Here is a 20651-nt window from a genome sequence, read left to right on the forward strand (position 1 = left end):
AAACAAGCGATAACAAACATCAGCATGCTACATGAATCATTTAGACTTAATTATATTTCAATCATTTAATGCAGGCTGCATTTAAAACGAAGTCTATATGTAATTTTAGTAACTATATACAATTACATTTCATTACACAAATACATAAAACATTCAACACTGTATACAGTGTATACTGTATACAGATATTTTTGTTTAAAAAAAAAAAATCCATTAATTTACATAGAAGTACATTTCATTTGTGCGATTTTCGGCTGACCCTCGATTCATCAATCCCCTTGAGCGGGGAGTTATCGTGCACCTGGCAACCGCAGAGCCAGAAGCAGCGAGAGTCTGGGGCGCCGTTACTGCTAACCGAAGCTGGCTGTCCCGTCCCGCCTTACGCCCGTTTAACCCCCTCGCTTCTAAACTCAACCGAATGGGGTGCGGAAAGCCTGTCGGTTCGCTGCAGTGATCGCGTGCGTTGAGTGTCCAGCGTGAATCCAGTGTCCGAAGGGTCAATCCGCCTCACTGCGGTGCAGCCGCTGCCGGAGTCAAACAGATCCACAATGGCGACTCCCAGTCCCAGCACCAATTCACCAGCCAGCGCTGCGGGATCCGCCTTACACACGCAACACTTAACGACAATGAGCAACATGCAGGGTAAGGGACGCAAACGCGGCCGCGAGCCGTTTTTCGGTGATGCGGAGCGAGCGCAGCGGAACGCGTTTAGGCCGCGCGCTCCAGTGTTTACAGTGTCACATGAACGCGGAGCTCCATGATGATGATGATGTCTTTCAGAGGCGTCTGCGTGAGTCTGCGCTGCCGCTTTTTGAGCCGAGGCTGTAGGCCCGTGCAGTAGTTCGTGCAGCCTTTCTAGGCATCACACCTATGCTAAATGTGCTGCTCTGACGGCCCAAACTGTTATGTGTGTATATATAGACCGCTCACTAGTGTTCTCTAGTCTAGTGGTCTTCAATCCTGTTCCTCGAGACCCACTGCTCTGCACATTTTGCATGTCTCCCTGATCACTTGAGTTCATGGAGCTCTTTCCTAATGGATCTGGATCAGGTATGGAAATTAGGGAGACATGCAAAACGTGCAGAGCGGTTTAGCACCGCTGTAACAGAATCATTGATCATAATCATAATGATGATTCTTGATTGACGGACATTTCTAATATCTATTTTGAGTTGTGGACATTTTGTTGTAGCGTAAGTGTTTAAAAAAATACACTGCATAATATTCAATGTGTGTGTAGAAGTTTTACTATTAGTGTTAAAGTTTTTTTGCTTTTCATATTTCGCTTAACATTTATTTCAGTTAGCCTTTTTACAATTTTAGTAAACGTATAGCAGTGTTAATTCTAACTGTTGATGTTTAATTTCTGATTTTATTACCATTTGTTGTATTTTATGGCTTTAGTTTCAATTTCTGTAATAACCCTGATACTATGTATGATTAAGGCAAATTTAAATGTTTAAATTCAGATTTAGTTTTTTTTGTAGAAAATAATATGCATGCTAATTTAGTACAGGAGCCTGAAGAGAGATAAAAGTGGCCTTTTATATGATGTATTTGCATGATGATGTATGATGTATTTGGTCTCATACTGTCCATTCTGACTGATCGTTTGTGTTATTAGTAAATGAATGATTTCTCCTCCTCATTCAGATTCCAGCACATGCTGGAGGTGTCAGAATGAAACGGGTAACTGCTCACACACACCTCACTTATTTACACCATCATCAGTTTAGTTTATGCAGGAGCTTGTTTCAACCCCAGAATGAAAGAGGTCGTTGTGACTTTTATGTAAAATGTCTGATTATTCTTTAATAAATGTCTTAATGCATTATTTTTATATATATATATATATATATATATATATATATATATATATCATATATTATATATATATATATATATATATATATATATATATATATATATATATATATATATATATATATATATATATATATATATATATATATATGTGTGTCTGAACTATGAGATTAAAAGTCACAATTACCTATGATTTTATTTCATGATGTAAATAAGCACCCATACATTTATCATCATTTGCATGGATTTTCAACATTTGTTTTTTTCTTTAGGGTTTCAGATCAATCTGTCTGGAGTAACCCAAAGTAAGCTGGTCTTCTGTGCTGTTTGCTTCACTTCTCTCTGGGAAACACAGTTTGATTTCTTCTGTAGATGCAGTTTAAAACCTAAAAAGTCTTATTATTGTAATTTAGATTTTTTTTTTGGAAGAAATCATGATTAGTGCTTGCCTTAGCAGAAGATAAATAAACTTCACTTCGCCAAGCCACACAGTTTGAGCTGTTTTCTGGAATCGCCTCATATTTTTGGTTCTCAGTCCTTTTCGCATTTATTTCCTCCCGCACGCTTTCTGTTCAATTAGTTGTTTGCAAATGCAAAAAAATAAATAAGGCTTCGATTACGCCTAGCAAAGCGATCTGAAGGTTTTTTTTCTTTTACAGGCAAACGCAAAGCTCTTAAGTTAAACTTTGCGAATCCGCCAGTCAAACCGACCGCACGGCTCCCCATCACGACAGCTAACCCTCCTCCTCCGTTCCAGAATCCACACATGTGAGATTTCGTCCACTGCTAATGTTCTGTTAAAGGTCGCGCGTGTAGAATTTATGTAGAATATGCAGAACAAACGGTAAGTAACTGCCTTGTAGCCTGAAACTCTGATCAGCCAATGGCGTGAGGTCGGGGGCGGGACTATACATTTTACCGACCAATTACAGATAGGCAGAGTTCAGGAAACCTGTTTGGTAATGCAGTTTGATGAGTTTGCGTTGTAGTTTCTGTGTGTGATTGACTCGTGTGTTTCAGAGAGCGGCTGCGGACGCACAGCATCGAGTCCTCAGGGAAGCTGAAGATTTCTCCAGAGCAACATTGTGACTTCACAGCCGAGGACCTCAAGGACCTGGGGGAGATCGGGAGAGGAGCGTACGGATCAGTCAACAAGATGGTGCACAAACCCAGCGGACAGATCATGGCTGTCAAGGTGATTCCCGTTATATGTGCTTTATAATCACGTTAAAGGGTCGTGTGACGTGATTTCAAGTTTTCGTGTTACAAGCCGATAACGCATAAATAAGATTCCCAAAGTCTCAAAACCGAAGAGATATTCTTAATAAAAGTTATAACTTGTCCACGCCCCCCTATACCGGCTCGTTTAAACACGCCCCCACTTTTCTAGGTCACAGAGTGGGTTTATTTTCATAACTCTATATAAGCTATTTTCGCTATAGTGTTGCTGCGGGCGCCATGTTTTGGAGACGCTGCGCGTCGTCGTGAAAGTGAAACTACTTTCTTTGTTCTGAGCATTTACGTAGAACTGATTAATGAACCTGACAGAGCAGTCTATGCTGGCTGTGCACAGAGACTATAAAGTGAGGCCATTCTAACTCTGCAAGAACAGTCTGGCGCTTCTGACTCACAATCTTTAAGTAAGTTATGTTTTCTTATTAAAAGATTCTGCTACTTACTATTTAAATGTGAGTTTTGAGCAGTGAAGGGTAGTGCTTGTTGTTTGAAAGGACATACAGTAAGGGGGTGTAACATTTCCGCCACCTAGAGTCAGACTCTTCAGACCTATTAGGGAAAATAAACTAAAAGAAATCGGCACGAATCGGATCTTTCGTAAGCAGTTTTTTTGCTGAATCTGACCCCAGTCCTCTGGTCCGCAGCGGATTCGCTCCACGGTGGATGAGAAGGAGCAGAAACAGCTTCTGATGGATTTAGATGTAGTGATGAGGAGCAGCGACTGCCCGTATATCGTCCAGTTCTACGGAGCCCTGTTCAGAGAGGTGCCTCAAACACGCTTCTCTCTCTTTAAAGGACTCTTTTTGTTGTTGGCTGTTTGCTAACCGGACCGTGTCTGTGTTTGTCTTCAGGGCGACTGCTGGATATGTATGGAACTAATGTCTACCTCCCTCGACAAATTCTACAAATATGTATATTGTGCATTAGATGATGTGATTCCAGAGGAAATATTAGGCAAAATTACATTAGCTGTAAGTTACTCATCTCATATTAACAAAAGCTTAGTAGTAGTAGTAGCAATAAATCATTGTCTTATAATAAAATGTGCAAAACAATGCATTTATATCATAATTATTATTGCAACAAAAATTTTGCTTTTTTGAAATATTTGTGTAATTGTATTTAATTACCATTTATAACAAAATAAAAAATATTAATTATATTTCAAAAAAGGTAATAATAAACTGTTAATACAATTTATAATAACGTTGGTGGTATAATAATAATAATTATTATAAATGCATTTTACAGTGATATTTTTTTGTTTTATATATATATATATATATTATATATATATATATATATATATATATATATATATATATATATATATATATATATATAGAAATTTGTGTCTAGTTTTATGTTGCCTTTTAACTATAACACAGTGTTATTAATATAATTAATTGTAAAATTTGATACATATTTTTTATTGATTATGTCGTTGTTGTCACATTTACTTTTTTTCTCTTTTTTTGTAGACTGTGAAAGCACTGAATCACTTGAAAGAAAACTTGAAAATAATCCACAGAGGTGAGTGTCCAAGCATCAACACACTTACAGCTGGTTAACGCAATTATCCCATTAAATCAATTAGAGCTTTCTGAATGCAGTTTTTGCAGTGAGTCTCGGTGTCATTATCTGAAGTGAATGCTTGAATTGTTCTTATACCGTGATTTTTCAGACATCAAACCCTCCAACATTCTCCTGGATAGAAACGGCAACATTAAGCTGTGTGATTTTGGCATCAGCGGGCAGCTGGTCGACTCCATCGCCAAGACCAGAGATGCCGGCTGTAGACCGTACATGGCTGTAAGCATCGTTTTCTGCTCTTATAATAAAGACGTGGTGCGCTCAGAGCGTATGATGATGATGTTGTGTATTTGTAGCCTGAACGGATCGACCCCAGCGCCTCCAGACAGGGTTACGACGTCCGCTCGGATGTGTGGAGTTTGGGAATCACGCTGGTTCGTCTCTAGTCATTCTATCTTCTTCTCCCTCACACACATATATAATGTAGTAATTAGCAATGGCGTGCGATTAAAATTAATCTAATTCAATGAAAAATAATTACACGCCACTATGGGCTGAGAAATGACCTCACAAGAATCAATTGAAGTCTTTATTGTCTTCATTGTAAAAAGCATTACATAGACATTACACAGATGTTTTTAATGATTGACAAATAAAACGTGTCTCTCTCTCTCTCTCTCTCTCTCTATATATATATATATACACACACACATATTATAATATATATAATAATTAAAAATAAAATTAATTAAATTAAAAAAAAAAATAAAAAATATATTATATATATATATATATATATATATATATTTATCATATTATTTTTTATATATATATATATATATATATATAGACATACACACACATAATATATATAAATAAATAAAATAAAATATATTATAAGACATCATTCTTACAAACTACAATAAAACTAAAACACCAGTAGGTGGCGGCAAGTCACTCACTCCCAATCATTTGGAACGGGACACTGAATTAATTCAGTCTTTGTTCAAAACGCACAACAGTTCGCTTGGTTTGTAAAATGCTACAATATTAACGTTTTGTTTATTGAAGTGCTGTGTAAATCATTTGCAGTGGTGCAGGTATTAGGGAGAAACGGCCCTCTTGCTGGTGTGATACGGCTGAACTTTATCATGGTATATAAATATAAGAGCGTCAATTATTTTTTGGTGTTCATATCTTGCATTTTAGGCTCATATAACTGCACTCTAATAGACTCCTTGACGTAGCCGGTCTTCCTGAATCGTTGTTATCAATAAGTCCCATCAGCGCACCAGCTTTAATTGCGAATGCGTTTGTGTTGCAGTACGAGCTGGCGACGGGACGCTTCCCGTACCCCAAGTGGAACAGCGTGTTTGATCAGCTGACGCAGGTGGTGAAGGGAGACCCGCCGCAGCTCAGCAACTCCGAGGAGAGACAGTTTTCACCCAAATTCATCCAGTTTGTCAATCTATGGTGCGTTTCCTGCGCTTTGAAGGATATGAGTGCTAAAAAAAAAAGTTTCTTTGCTAAGCGGACATGTGATGTGGTGTGTTTGTTTGATCATGTGTGTTCCAGCCTTACAAAGGACGAGTCAAAAAGGCCAAAGTACAGAGAACTGCTGGTACGTCAAACCTGGGTTTGTTTGAGCTACAGCCTTTGAACTTGCTTGACTTGAAAAGAGTTCAATTCAAAATGTATAGGTATATTTTTATGGTTTCATTAGTAAAAACGTTTTGGGAAGCGATATTAGATAATTAAATTAAATATTAGATATTTATAAAACATTTAATGTTGTTAAAACTATACAATATATTGTGCATAATTATACTATGCATAATCATTATTAGTCGTAAATAGTGTGTTCTTCAAACTACAGCTTTTGAGCTGTATTGATTTTATTTGAAAAATGAACATCTGTCTTGGACAATTTTATTTAGTTTTTTAATTAACCTTATTTTTTTTTTAGAGATGCAATATTGGACCTTTAACATATTGGTTATTGGTCGGTAGTAAAGTTTCCATTTATTGATTCACATATATTGGATATTTAGTTATACATGCTAATTTGATACTTGCATAAAATTAAATAAAAAAAAAATATATATAAAAAAATGCTTGGGTAATCTTCAAAAACACAACACTGTTAAAAGCTAATCTTAAACTAAAACCCACTCATTCTTCATTCTGTAGAATGTAAATAAAACAATTATACTTTTTTTATTATTATGATAATACATGTAACCCAATAATGGTATTTTGGTATAATAAAAATACATCTTAAAATACAAATACTTAAAAAAAAAAAAACTTGATTGTTTTTTTTATTATTATCATTATACGCTATTACTTTTATAAATAATTCTAATAATTTTATAAAACAAAACGCATAGCATTAATATTATATTATTTCCCTGTTTATTTATTTCTTCTTTGAAACTCATAGTTATTGTGTAAAGCGTTAAGAAATTAAAGTGACTTGACAAAATAGTGTAGCATTGTAATATCAGCATTGCATTAGTTATTATCCACAGCATGAAAACAGAAATGTGCATCAGCTAAAAGCGAAACCTTGTTTCCCGCAGAAGCATCCGTTCATCCTGATGTACGAGGAGCGGATCGTGGACGTGGCCAGTTACGTGTGCAGGATTCTGGATCAAATGCCGGCGTCTCCCGGCTCGCCCATGTATGTCGACTGATGGTGAGCGGCCTGTTGGGAACACAAGACGGTCCGGCCACCATTTGGTGTACATACAGCGCCTCGCACGAAACATCCGGCCCTTCACCAGCTCTCATTTCACCGCATTTACCGCAAGCTCATCCTACCCTCAACGTTTGCCGCTTCGCACCGAGTGCCACATTAAAAAACGCTCGTGTCGCTTTTTGCGCCGCGACGCGGCTTCGCTTCCGCACGCAGCCGGAGGACAAACGTTGGGGGTAGGATTTGCCCCCGGTTGTGAAATGCAAGTCCTGGTTAAGGGTCTGAGCATATTTCTGCCAGTCATCGTAAACGTACCTTCACTTCAGCGTGATAGCGTTCGAAGAGAAACGCCAAAAAAAACATCTTGTGCAATAAGATTCGGCTCTCATTTAAAAGCCATCTGCATCACGGTCCGTAACCAAGCTTCGGATTTAGCGAAACAACCTTCTGAGTTCATCGCGTCACGCTACATTCGTATGTATGTGTATATGTGTGTGTGTGTGTGTGTGTGTGTGGGGAGAATCATCCGGAAATATAAGCAAGACATATTGTCTCGCTCATTCAAGACAAAGACCATCGGTTAAGTTGATGTGCTTACCAAAATGAACCGTAAGGGGAGGCTGGTGTTTTTCTTCACAAGTGTACAGACACGTCGCGTCACTCTCTCTTTATTTAACGAAACGGTATGCAAAGGTGTTGTTCTGCATCAATGACGTGTGTTAAAGTAGCTTTACTCGCTCGGTATGCAATATAATGTCACGGTGATCCAAATGGTTTTCACTTTATCAAAGAGAATCCGGTGTCTGGTGTCTGAACGCAGGCGCTGCTCGTCACTGTAAATGTGTATTTATACAGACTCCGCGTCGTCAGATTTCCCACGAGCTCACGTTTAGCATGTTTATAGAGGATCTGGCACGAGGTTTGGGGTTGGTGAGTGTGGGATTCGGCTGATAACCCGTTCGTAGGTCACTTATTTCAAAAGCAGGTTTCACGTTTTGAGGATGGAAACTGATGTCCGTTACCGTCGAAGAAATCGACTTTGTAGTTTCCGAAAGAGTTTAAATAATAGCGGCGCATCGCCAGTGTGGGCTGAAATCAGTTTTAGGGACGACGCGCGTTGCGTCAAGAGAGGAAACTATGTACAGAAAGAAAAAAAAAAATCACTGTGAAAATATTTTACGTGTACGGTGAGAAAACTGTAAAAAATTGCAAAAGGATAATGTGCAGGGATACAGCGTACTATGTGTTCAGGTTTGGGTGTATATTAACCTCTGACAGCTTTTTTTTTTTGTCTTGTACACGTCACGGTTAACAAGGACGTCGGCTGGCGGTATGAATATGATGAGCGTGTTTGCCTGCGGGTCAGCGGTTCATCGACATTATGCTCTTGTTAGATCTGAACACACCATGGGCTCAATGCTAGAATAAAACCAATACTCAGCCATTCACCGTCTCGCATTTATTCAACACCACCGCTCGACCTTCAACCTGTCCTCCATTTGAAATGGTTAGAAACTGAAAATGGTGGTACGTTTCACAATTACAAAGAGACGTCGAATTTGACGCGAAACGATCGATATCGAACTTTCTTCTGAAAAAGCTCCGGTTAGTCATCAAGACGTTTTATGCTTGTTTATTGAACTCTGGTACAGTAATACAGCGGTGGAGACAAACACTGGGACAGTTTATATGGGAACATCGTTCAGTGGCCAAGCAATACAAAAGCTTTCTGTAAATCGTATATATATATATATATATATTTCCCTCCGGAAAACCAAAAGAGTACGAAATAAGACAAAAACCCCTGTTTTCCGCAGAGGCGAAGAGTAATGGTGAACGTTTGTGCAGCGCAGACGCTTTCTGCCGTCGGAGGAACCACAGCTTACAACGGAGAAGAAACGAACAAAAAAAAAAAAATACAAGGTCACTGCTGGGCTCCTCCAGTCGTTGGCTGCTATAAAACATAGAAAAATAAAATCTACAGGATTATGTGACATTCTTTACACAACATAAAACTTTACACACAGTTCATCTCGGTTATAGACCTAATTTCTTAGCTCGTCGTATTAAAATACTGCTTGAAAGCACTTCATGTGGAAAAAAATAGAGTCTCTAGTGCTCTACTGTGTTTAATACAGAGCTCGCTTTGGTCTTTAATGCCCTTGATGATGAAACCCAGGGTTTAATTTTTTACAAAACCGTATTCGTACGAAATCGGGTTGTCTGAATTACGCGTTCGTTTGTACTGTAAGGCCTCGCGGCTGTAGAAAAGGCACGATAAAGAGAGCTGTAAAAGCATTCAGTGGCACGAAACATGATTAAAAAACATATTTCGTGAAATTAAAAACAAAAAAAAAAATCTATTCACAGTTTAAGCTTTTGATGCGAATTATTATTTCTAAAAAATTGCTCCGCTAAAATCAGCGACCAGTATCAAAACTCTAAAAGTTCTACAAAAAGTCAGGTCCCAAATTTGCCACAGTACAGTTTCACAGTTGAACTTACATCATTTATATATTAGAGTTTATTCTTCTCAAGTGCTGGTATAAATGGCCATCACTGTCAGTGATGTATTGCTTTCGGTTCAGAACCTTCTGATTGGCGTTTAAGATTCGTACAACGTGATTTATTGGACTCGGTGAGAAACAGGGATGGTGAGTCAACAAATAAAAATCAGACATTATTAAAAACCTACCGTTTGTGTGTCAGAAAATGTCACCACATGATTTGTTTTAACACTTGCGTCCTCATCGTTTGTATCACTCTTTTAACTGCATGTTTACTCTGTTTTTAATGAAAAGGAATGTCTTATAAATATATATATAAATATGCCAATGAAAAGAAAAGGTTGAAATAAATACGTGAGGAGAGTAAGATCCAAAAATAATAAAAAGAGCTAATGAATGTTCAAAATAACAAAAGTGGCAGTAATGATAATCTAGAACGCAAAACAGACTTCGGGGAAAGAAATGAGCAAATTATGAAACTTTTAAAGTACTTCGTCTGCTTTCGTCCGTAGATGTTCCCCAGAGGTTTAGCGATTTTCACTTTCACGTGAGGTGTGAGCATTAAAATCATGGAAGCCGGTTTCTACAGGCGCATAAAAATAAAGGTAATTGCAAAATATTATCTCGTAGTTTTTGCTTTTCCATGCAAGAATTGTGAGATAGAACATCTGAATTGTGAAATGAGATAAAAGGTCGGAATTGCAAGATATAGACTTGGAATTGAGAGATGCAGAATTGATTAATATAATGGAATTATGAGTGATAAAGTTGGAGTTGTGAGATATAAACCTGAAGTTACGAGATAGTCGAAATTGTGAGATAAACTTGGAATTAGGAGATGAAAAGACTTGAATTTGAAACTGAGATAAAATGTCACAATTAGCCATTTTTACTTGTTTTGTGGTTGAAAAAAAATGCAAGATGTATAATCACAATTTGGAGGAAAATGCAATATTCTAAGATTATATCTTAAAATTGCGAGCTATTTTCTTACGCCATGACGGAAACGGGCCTCCATGTAAAAACGAAAGGCTTGCGTTCTCAAAATAAATTAATGACATGACGCTGACAGGAAGGATCGAAATGCTCATAAAAAGTGTGACATCCTACTTTAAGCTCAAGGTGCCAGAGTGAATTCATATTTACAACAGCACAAGAGAGTACACGTGATATACTAGTGCGATGCATTAATATGTGTTTTTTTCCCACACCACAAATGTGCAGACAAAATAAAGAAGTATCGAGTTGCTTTCATATATTTACAGACGGTTGGTACGGACGTCTCGGTTTGAATCCAATTCCATTTGGAGCGCCTTTCTGTTTCCAGTAATCAGAACATTCTTTGCCAGAATCCACAGTCAAAACGATTCAAGTTTTGATGGAAGGTGATAAAACAGTATCAAACACTGGATCCGGAGGTCTGGGTGTCGGACGTGATGTTTCTCCTCACCAGTGCTCCAGGTGCAGGTCCATGGCCGAGTTCAGGCTGATGTCGGTCACGTCCAGGAACTCCGTGTTGAAGATGCTCGGGCCGGACGGAGGCAGGCCGTTGTGGAAGGAGGTGGCGGAGCTGGGCAGAGTCAGATCCAGCCACTCCATCGTCTCCCACGGCGACTCGGCGAAGGTCATCCCGAGGCCGTGACCCTCGGCGGCGGCGACCGCGGAGATCTTTCCGGCCGTGGGCGATACGGGCGTGTCCATCATGTCGCGGCTGCTGAATCCGTCGCCCGCCTCCTCCAAGTGTCCGTCCTTCAGGAGCGCCGCGTCTCCTTGCGTCCGGCTCATGGGGCTCAGCAGCGCCTCCAGATGAGCGTCTCCGTGACCCGCCGCGTGATCGTACGCGAGCATGGAGGGCGACATGTGACTGTAGTGTCGGTGGAACTTGGGCGAAACTGTAAGGTGAGGCACAACTTTGGTTACAGGAGACCTCTCTTCTTTGGCGTTAGCTGGCATTTCTTTAAAACAAGACAATGACAGCACAAAGAGCGACTTTAATAGTCAATAACGGCTGGGTGTTACTGTGTGAAATGGGGGGCTGAAGAGATAGTTCACCCAAAAATAAAATCATTTATTCACTATCAAAAGATATTTTGAGGAGTGTCGGTAGCCGAACGGTTGCCCGTCGACTTCAATAAATAACATGGATGGCTACCGTCAACTATTTGGTTCGTGACGTCTTCAGGATATCATCTTTTGTGTTTAACGGAAGAAAGAAACTCCTACGGGTTTGGAACGACGTGAGGTCGAGTGAATAATGCCGAAATTTGAAGTGCTCACCTCCGCTCTCGATGAGGACGTCTAGAAGCTCGTCCATCTGCTGGCTGCGCGACATCTGCTGCAAGAGCAATCACAGAATCGTTAGTATTCGATGCTGTCGACGCATCTGTGACGCATTCCATGCCTTTGTTTTAACCCTTTCTTTGGGTTCAAACGGATATGGAATGTGAAAACGGTATACAGATTCTGGATGCATTGTGAGGGTTAAATGTGCGAACAGATTTTGTAGCTGACGGCATTCATATACATGTACTGAGAGCGCTATGCTTAGACGTGTTGGCAAATGCTTGTTCTTGCAGGCGGTTTCAAGGACAACAATCTCTGGAAAGTACAGCAGAGCTTCCCAAAAGGAGATCGTGGGTTGATGAAACACTAAGTTTTCAGAGTGAAGCTCGTCAATGTGTTAATGCTATCAGCTCACGTTTTCAGCGTCTTACAATAAATGAGCTTCTCATGCATCAGGGAACCTTGCCTTATTCATACATTCACATCATTTCCAACATTGTGTGGACAGGAGTTTACAGTACTGTCATAAATATCACCACTGTAACTTTTGTAAAATCAAATCATTTTATTATTATTGTTAAATTTGCTGTAGTTCGCAAAGCTCCAGTGTCAAAGAAATTTGGAAAAAGGTCAGCTTTGAAGTGGAGTTGCAGGTACAAAATGAGACACATTTTTATAATTAATTAAAAATACAAATCTAATCTTCACAATAATTTATAGTATTCGTAATTTATTCTAAAATATTTTTATACATAAAGCATTGTTATATATTGCAATATAAATATATAATAATATAAATAATATTATTAGCCTATGTATTATTATTATTCATTCTTTCATTTGAGTTTTTCCTCAAGAATTCCTAAAACGCCAGGGTGAATGTAATGTTAAACTTAAAAACAGGTTTCATTTAAATTTTAAAAATCAAGCTAGAAAGTCCAAATAAAAATAATTTACGACAATGCTTTCGTTTGGGAAGCTCTGCAGTACACTGATGCAGCGCTGTATGTCTCCACGCAGTCAGTGAAGCTGTAGAGACGCAGGCAGAAGCTCTGAGAGCAGCGTGAGAGCGCATGAGCCGATCCTGAGCTGCTTTACCTGTTTCACTGCATCCTCATAACACGGCGGCCCTTTACTGCCCGAGGCAGGGGGATCTGAGCTACAGAAGGCAGCGCTGGATGTGGGAGACTTGGGCTCAACGTGCCGCGGAGAGAGAGACAGAGCCTCCTACAGGAGACAGGGCCAAACGTTACACCTCTGAGGAGCCAGAGGAGCCCAGCTCTCTGATCAGTGTGTGTGTGTGTGTGTGTGTGTGTGTGCGTGCGGCGGCACCGAATCTATCAGACGCTTCCTCAGCAGGACGGTGTGACCTCTGACCTCTGACCCAGTGAAAGTAAACATCATCCATGTGTGTGGGCGTGTGCTGGCGTCACGCTTTCATTGAGCACCACACGTGATTAAACAATCTCTCCAAATACAACCACACGCCACCGGTCAAGCGTGTTTTTGAAGGCCCGTCTGCTCACTAAGGCTGCGTTCATTTGATCAAAAATACAGTAAAAAAAGATTAATATTATTACGATTTAAAATCACTGTTTTGAATCTGAATCTATGTTAAAATGTAATTTATTGTTGTGATCGAATCTGTATTTTCAACATCATTACCACAGCCTTCAGTGTCACATGATTCATTATAATATGCTGAATCAATTTTGAAAACGGTCTTAATTTTTTCATAGAAAATGTGCTACATTTTTCAGGACTATTTAATGAATAGATAGTTTTTGTAATTAATGTCTTCATAGTGACTTTTGATCAATTTAAAGTGTCTTTTTGAAGGAACACCCCATTTTTGTTTTTTGGAAATAGGCTCATTCTCCAACACCAAGTTGATGGATAAGTTAATAAGTCGAGGTTTGCCGTTTTTGAATCCATTCGGCCGATCTTCGGGTCTGGCCATAGCACTTTTAGCATAGCTTAGCCTGAATTAGCTAGCATCGCGTTGATAAATGACCAGTTTTGATATTTTTCCCGCGTGATATCACTGCGGCTGCTGTGGCCTTGTTACGGCAGCAAACTTCCTTGATTGTTACGCCGGAATGAGAGTTAAATATTAACATTTCAAAAATATCAAAACTCTTCGGTCATTTTTGAACGCGATGCTACTGGTCTAATCGGATTCAGTGAACTATGCTAAGCTATGCTAAAAGTGCTATCGCCAGACCCGGAGGTCGACCGAACGGATTCGAAACGGTAAAATTAAACTTTAACTAAAAAAAAGTATGAAAATTCAGCTTCGATCATAGGAATACGCATAGAATTAATCTATTTTGAATTGTAACTATTTCACAGCATTACAGCATGTACTGTATTTTTGATCAAATAAATGCAGCCATGATGCGCATTTTCAAAAACATGAAAAAAAACTATTATCCCAAACTCGACCGTCGGCGTTTATTGATTGATACGGCGAGCGCTCTGTAATCGAGACTTACTGTAGCAGCAGCCAATCAGAATGTGTGAGTTTTTGAGCGTGATGAATTGGACGAGTGAGGTTGATCGCTCACGTACTTTCTGCTGCACGCCGCTGCTCTTGGCTTTGGTGGATCCTCTGGCGCCGATGCTGTTGTCTGGTGGATTCTGATGGTAAAGCGGCTGCAGGTTTCTCTGATCTGACGGATACGAGCAGCTCGCCGTCTGTCCCGCGCTCTTCTGCTGTAACTGAGAGATTTCAGCTGTTAGTCACTGCTTCAGAGTCGACCATCAGTGTCCATCAAATGCCACGAAGAGCTGCTATCAAATAAGGTACATTGTGAAAAGTTTAAACTAATGACATGTATGTATAAAAAATATACAATTTTCCTATTTTTTTAAAACTATCAAAATAAAAATTCTTGAACATGAAATCATAATATTATCGCATAAATATTGTTTAATTACAAAGTTATACTCCTACATCTTTATATCTGTAAAAGTACACAATGATTTTATATTATTATTATTGTTATTGTTAACTACACAAAGTATCAAATCCGTACATAATGTACATTTTTGAAAATATTTAAAACTAACCTCTCCTATATAGGTATAATATAATAATATATATATTATTTGTCAGTCATGGCTTGTATTTATCAAACAAGATTTTGTCAGATAATAATCGGCATTTATTTAAAATGTTAGAAAAATTATAATAATACAACTGTTGTATTAGTTGGTGATTTCTATAAAAATATCAAATTCAGAAATGATTTTTTATGTTTCAGGTGTATGAGCATTTATATTTCCGAATCATTGTTATTTTAGTATCACTAAAATACTATTACAGTTTTGGTTGGCATTTGTTGATTTTAGTAAAACATTTCAGTCATTTTTGTAATTGTTTTCATAGTTTTGATTTCAATTTTAGTGTGAGGTGTTTTGGTACATTACGTTAAACTAAAAGGAAATGAAAAATAATAAAAATGATAATAAAATAAATTTAAGGTGTTCTATATTTTGTTTTATTTCAATTAAGATTAAAGTAATGAAAACGTATTTAAGGTTTTAATTGTAGTTAACTATAATAATAGTGATTCACTGTTTTCTTGTCCATAACTGTTAACTGCAAAAGATATCAATGTGACTTGACTGTTTTGCGTGTTTGCGCAGACGTGGATCACCTGTACGTTGCGTGCGGCTCTGCTAGCGCTCTGAGGCAGCGCGTGCGAGTCTCTCAGCAGGTATGGCTGGCCGGGGGACGAGGGGCTGCTGGAGGGTTTGGTGACGGGCGACTCTTCAGGAGAACACTGAGGGCTCAGGAAGGCCGAGAGGCCGGCGGGGCTTGCAGACGACTGCGGCTCCATGCAGTGCGGCGCAGCGTGCAGATCGCAGCGAGCCATGCAGCCGCCTTTCATCTGCTTGGCAGCCAGAGGACAGCTGGACGCCACCTGCTCCTGCTTGACGGACACGCCGTAGAACTGCTGCATCTGCGCGGGAGGCTGGAGATGCATCATGTGCTGCGGCGGAGCGGGACAGTCCTGCATGCGCTTCCTCTTGTGCAGCTGCATGCGCAGCTCCTCCACCTGCCTCTGCTCCTGGTGCAGCTTCCACGTCAGCTCCTCGATCACCTTCTGCTTCTCCACCAGCATCTTGTCCTTCTCGGCGTCCGGTCCCAGAGCGCTCTGGGCCTCGTCTGCGCTCAGCTGGGCCGGCGACGGCTGCAGGGCGAATTGCGGCGAGGACATGGTGACGTCGCTGAAGCTGTCGGGCAGCGAGCCGCTGACGGAGAGATCGGACGAGGCGGGAGAGATGGGAGGAGTGGAGCCGCTGCTGCAGAACGGGTAGAAGCCGGCGCGCGTGAGACTGGTAGGACGAGAGCGATCCGGTGGGCGTCACGGGGAACGCGGCTGCGCTGACGTCTGCGGATGCGGCTGGAGAGGTGCAGCTGGGGTCTCTGAAGGGCCGCAGCCGCTCTATGAGCGCCGTCTTGGTGCCGGACACAGGCAGGCCTCGGATGCGCAGCTGCTGCCTGAGTTCAGACACCTGGCGACACACAACACAGTCAAAACTTTTGCATCTTAATAGTGTTTTGTGCTTTAAATCTACAAACTTCTGGTTTCCAGTGCAGATCTTTAACCCCTTCGCCGCATCATGACCGTGTCAAAGCGCAGCACTGACCTTCAGGTCGTCCAGGTTGGCGGGCAGCGGGCCGGGTCTGACGGGGCTGATGGACGGGTTGCAGCAGCTGCTCTTCACTGGAGACGAGGAGCTGCTGCTGCTCTGGATGCTGGACACGCAGGATGACTGCTGCTCCCCGGACGCCCTGTTACACGCACCATTACGCTTTTCATGATCAGGAAATTGGCTAAATAAATCAAATGGGATTTTAATTCGTACTTCTGTTTAAACGTTTGCGGCCTGTATGATTTTGAACATTTTTGAGGCTCATCGAGGCTGCACTAAATGAATATGCATATATGCATAATATGCATTAAGTAAAAATATCTTAAAATAACTACATTACGTGCATATTTACTTTTGAGTTGAAAACATTATTAATGAATAAATATTTAGTACAGTAATCTACAGTTAAGCAAGACCCTTTAACGCTAGCATTCCCTATTCTTTTTCTATTCTCTTTTTGTACTTTCGTATTGCAGAGCTCTTCCATATAATAGCTTTTTTGTTGATGTTGATTGATGATGCTATTTTGTCCACTTTGGATAAAAGGGCCTGCTAAATGACCAATGCTAAATGGTTGTTTTTGGACTCACTTGTTGAGCGTGCTCTGGTTGAGGGTCTGGTAGCTGAAGCTCTGCTGCTGATGTGGATGTGAGTTGTGCTGGTGTTTCTGCTGGCTGAGGATCTGCAGCTGGAGGAAGAGCTGCTGCTGCTGCAGGAGACGCGCGTACGCCGAGTCCATCTGCGGCGGAGGAGACTTCTCTGCCTTCTGGTCCGGCGGGATGTACTGGTGGTACTTCAGCTTCTTGACTTTAGGCTTGACGTCTTTGGGTTTCTTGTGGCGGTTCTTCTCAGACATCTTGGACTGCAGGTAAAACGTCATGAAGGAGCTGACGTTAGCTTTAGCCGAGCGTTTTAGAGGTTAAGAGGCCGTATTATCATCCGCTTTGTGCTTAGCGATGTGAACTGGACGAGATGTTTAGTCGTACCTTGACTATCGCAGGAACAGGAATAGGGGGAGCTTCCTGGCTGTTCGTCATGTTCTCCTGCTGGTTTTGAGTGCTGCCGTCTTTGCTCTGAGACCCCTGCATAACAATCAGATTGATAAATGCTTATTAAATCATTTATAATAAATGATTGTCATGGCCTGTAAAACCTAAAATATTAAATAACAGACAAATTAGCACTTTATTGAACTTTTGGTGAGTTGATTAAGAGTCATTTTTAAAGTTTTTGACCATTTCGAGATCATAGATTTCACACGTGTGCATATCGGAGACATGATCATATGATTAAATTTAGGATGGTTTCTGTGCAACATTTCATAAATGAGGCCCCAAGACTTTTATGGGAGCCTGATATAGTAAGAATATGGAGGAAAAGCAGCTCAGATATTATTCAGAGACTCAAACTGAGCAAAAATGTGCAATTTGTACAGATGCTTATATATTTATGAAATTCTGATGCTCGTAGCTTGAGCTCTTTATGAACGGTATAAAAATCATCTCCAGTAATATATATTAGATGAGTTTTAAATGATCGAAACATATAATGCATTGCAGATGAACAAATAAGCGCTCCTCAAAACACCTGAGATGTTTTGGAGATCATCCTCCGCCGAGGAACAGTGAAAGTAAAGCTTCTGGAAATAAACGTTCCTCAGAAGATTAGATTTGAGATTTTTCTAAAAAATGATTGTCTGTACAATTACACTAAATCAACCAGATGACAGAAGGCAAACTTCGATCATTTAGATCCTTAGAGATTTGTGTATCAAATACGATGCAGTAAACTTAAAGGTTAAATAAACGGATTTACATAGAAATAATTTCTTCTTACTGCAAACTCCAAACGTTTCCATAAGTTGAAATCCAGGTGACACTGTTTATAAGACACTGTTTATATTTCCCAAGTACTTTACGTTCAAAAAACCCCACACGCAAGGCGATTATTATTAAACATGTACATAATTTACAGCTTTCGTAAGCCGCAAAGCTTAAATAAATACTCCAAGTTGTACACGCTTCTGCTCCACGTGATCTAAGCGATAGGTCATGAGGATCTGATGCCAGGTCTCCTGACAGCTTCAGCCGATGGTTTATTACTCCTGCTGCCAGAGAACGGGCAATCATTCTGAAGCCTGGAGCAACTCTGGAACAATACACTTCTGAGTGTGTAAGAAACACACTGGCATGCTGATCTGGGCTCGGAGTCAAAGAGCTGTCAGAAAATAACGGCTCCTCCAGAGCCTGAGCAGAGCGCTGCAGTTCACCGAATCGCCACAGGGGGCACTAAAACACACGACTAACATCACGTGTATCACGTATACAGACTCGCTACATTCAGTTTTCAGCTTGTTTATTTAGTTCAATTTAATGTAATTCATTAAAACGGCAAAATAATACTGTTTATTAATTTTTATTTTTTTTTTCAAATTCTCTTCCGCTCACAAAGGCTGCATTTTGCTTTATCAGAATTACATAAAAATAGCGAGACAATTTATTACAATTTCAAATAACTGTTTTCTATTTGAATATATTTAGAATTCATTTAAATAGTTTATTTCAAAATATTATTATTATTATTTTTTTTGCAATTGTGATGCTCATTAAATCGACTAATAAATGTTCAAGCAGCAATTCACCATATTAGAATGATTTCTGAAGGAAATCAGTAATGATGCTGAAAATTCAGCTTTGATCACAGCGATAAATTACATTTTACTACATATTCAAACAGAAAAATGTTATTTTAAATTGTAATAATATAAAACAATTTTTACTGTCAAATAAATGCATCATTGGTGAGCAAAAGATATATATATATATATATATATATATATATATATATATATATATATATATATATATATATATTCCAAGCTTTTGTGTACATTTATTTTGTTTTGTTTTTATGTGATTATTGTTTTTTTTTAACATTTGTATTCGTGGGCACTTGTTATGGGTTTATATATATTCCTTTGCAGATTCCAGTTGTTTGTGATGTCCTGATTGTGTCTGGTGACTCACATGCTCGGTGTTGGCGAGTGTGGGTGAGCTAGAGCTGCTCTTGTTCTCTGTAAGCGCTTCAGCCGAACACTGAGACTCTTCACTGTGCGGCTGATCTGGAGACAGGCTCTCGCTGCCGCTGTCCTCCTCGAACGCGTACGAGTCCTCCTGCTGCGGGAACTTCCCATGGTTCACTGCGGAGATACGAGAGGCGAGATACTGACTCAAACGCGGTCGGATGAACTCGGCGAGAAGATCAGCCCAACGGCGAAACAACGAAAAGATAAGAAAAACAAATGTACAGAGAGCAGCGAACATGAACGAGACTGATTAACATCTCAACGCCGGCAGTGTTTGACAGAATTACAGCCTCTGAACTCTGCGTCTGTGTAAATATTTGACTGAAAGTCTGTTCGCAGTGTGTGTGTGTGTGTGTGTGTGTGTGTGTGTGAAGCGCGTGCCAGAAGGCCGATGCGTGTGCCAGTGTTGAACGCGCCTCAACATTTGTCATGTGCACAGGGTCGAACACTTGTGATGCAGTGACAGGAGCCTAATAAAGCACAGGTCACACGAGGGGTCACGGGAGGTCAGCGTGTGTGTGTGTGTGTGTGTGTGTGTGTGTGTGACTGATATCTAACCATGTGAGCTGGCAGCAGCAGTGCAGGGACTGGATTCAATCAGCACAAGCTCTCTCTCAGTTAGGTGCACACACACACACACACACACACACACACACACACACACACGTTGTCCTTCCATGTTTCATGGGGACTCTCCATAGGCGTAATGGTTTATATACTGTACAGACTGTATGTGTTATTGTCCTACACCTAAACCTACCCCTTACAGGAAATTACTGGCAGTTTTAGATTTTCAAAGCATTTAATTCAGTATGTTTTA

At 40.0% G+C, this 20651-nt stretch overlaps 2 protein-coding genes across 3 annotated transcripts in view; one reads left to right on the plus strand and one right to left on the minus strand.

The window, feature by feature from the left end:
* The first annotated feature begins 286 nt into the window (after nucleotides 1-286).
* On the plus strand, nucleotides 287-8737 carry map2k4b (mitogen-activated protein kinase kinase 4b). 2 transcript variants are annotated; one of them, XM_043230048.1, is made up of 13 exons: nucleotides 288-642; nucleotides 1654-1689; nucleotides 2097-2129; nucleotides 2484-2592; nucleotides 2845-3019; nucleotides 3705-3824; nucleotides 3912-4031; nucleotides 4542-4593; nucleotides 4745-4872; nucleotides 4950-5027; nucleotides 5918-6066; nucleotides 6169-6214; nucleotides 7176-8737. In XM_043230048.1, the coding sequence occupies exons 1-13, from the start codon at nucleotides 549-551 to the stop codon at nucleotides 7287-7289; spliced, it is 1254 nt and encodes a 417-aa protein (XP_043085983.1). In that variant the 5' UTR covers nucleotides 288-548; the 3' UTR covers nucleotides 7290-8737. The 2 variants fall into 2 exon arrangements, with proteins under 2 accessions (XP_043085984.1, XP_043085983.1); XM_043230049.1 differs by lacking the exon at nucleotides 2097-2129 and having other exon boundaries at nucleotides 287-642.
* A 171-nt stretch (nucleotides 8738-8908) lies between these two features.
* myocd (myocardin) overlaps nucleotides 8909-20651 on the minus strand; it is an 87706-nt gene continuing 75963 nt past the window's right edge. The window contains 10 exon segments of the mRNA XM_043230047.1: nucleotides 8909-11753; nucleotides 12076-12133; nucleotides 13180-13308; nucleotides 14653-14802; nucleotides 15744-16416; nucleotides 16418-16605; nucleotides 16741-16885; nucleotides 17337-17608; nucleotides 17733-17828; nucleotides 19773-19945. Of these exon segments, the coding sequence (XP_043085982.1) occupies nucleotides 11245-11753; nucleotides 12076-12133; nucleotides 13180-13308; nucleotides 14653-14802; nucleotides 15744-16416; nucleotides 16418-16605; nucleotides 16741-16885; nucleotides 17337-17608; nucleotides 17733-17828; nucleotides 19773-19945 (2393 nt within the window). The 3' untranslated portion in view covers nucleotides 8909-11244.

Source organism: Puntigrus tetrazona, unplaced genomic scaffold (genome assembly GCF_018831695.1).
Source record: "Puntigrus tetrazona isolate hp1 unplaced genomic scaffold, ASM1883169v1 S000000130, whole genome shotgun sequence".
Taxonomy (NCBI): domain Eukaryota; kingdom Metazoa; phylum Chordata; class Actinopteri; order Cypriniformes; family Cyprinidae; genus Puntigrus; species Puntigrus tetrazona.

Bases quoted from the DNA above. Each gene is read 5' to 3' on its own strand.
- map2k4b (XM_043230048.1), top strand. From the start codon at position 549: ATGGCGACTCCCAGTCCCAGCACCAATTCACCAGCCAGCGCTGCGGGA. The intron at 2,130-2,483 runs GTAAGCTGGTCT...TTTCTTTTACAG, and splicing joins TCTGTCTGGAGTAACCCAAA to GCAAACGCAAAGCTCTTAAG. The intron at 6,215-7,175 runs GTACGTCAAACC...TGTTTCCCGCAG, and splicing joins CAAAGTACAGAGAACTGCTG to AAGCATCCGTTCATCCTGAT.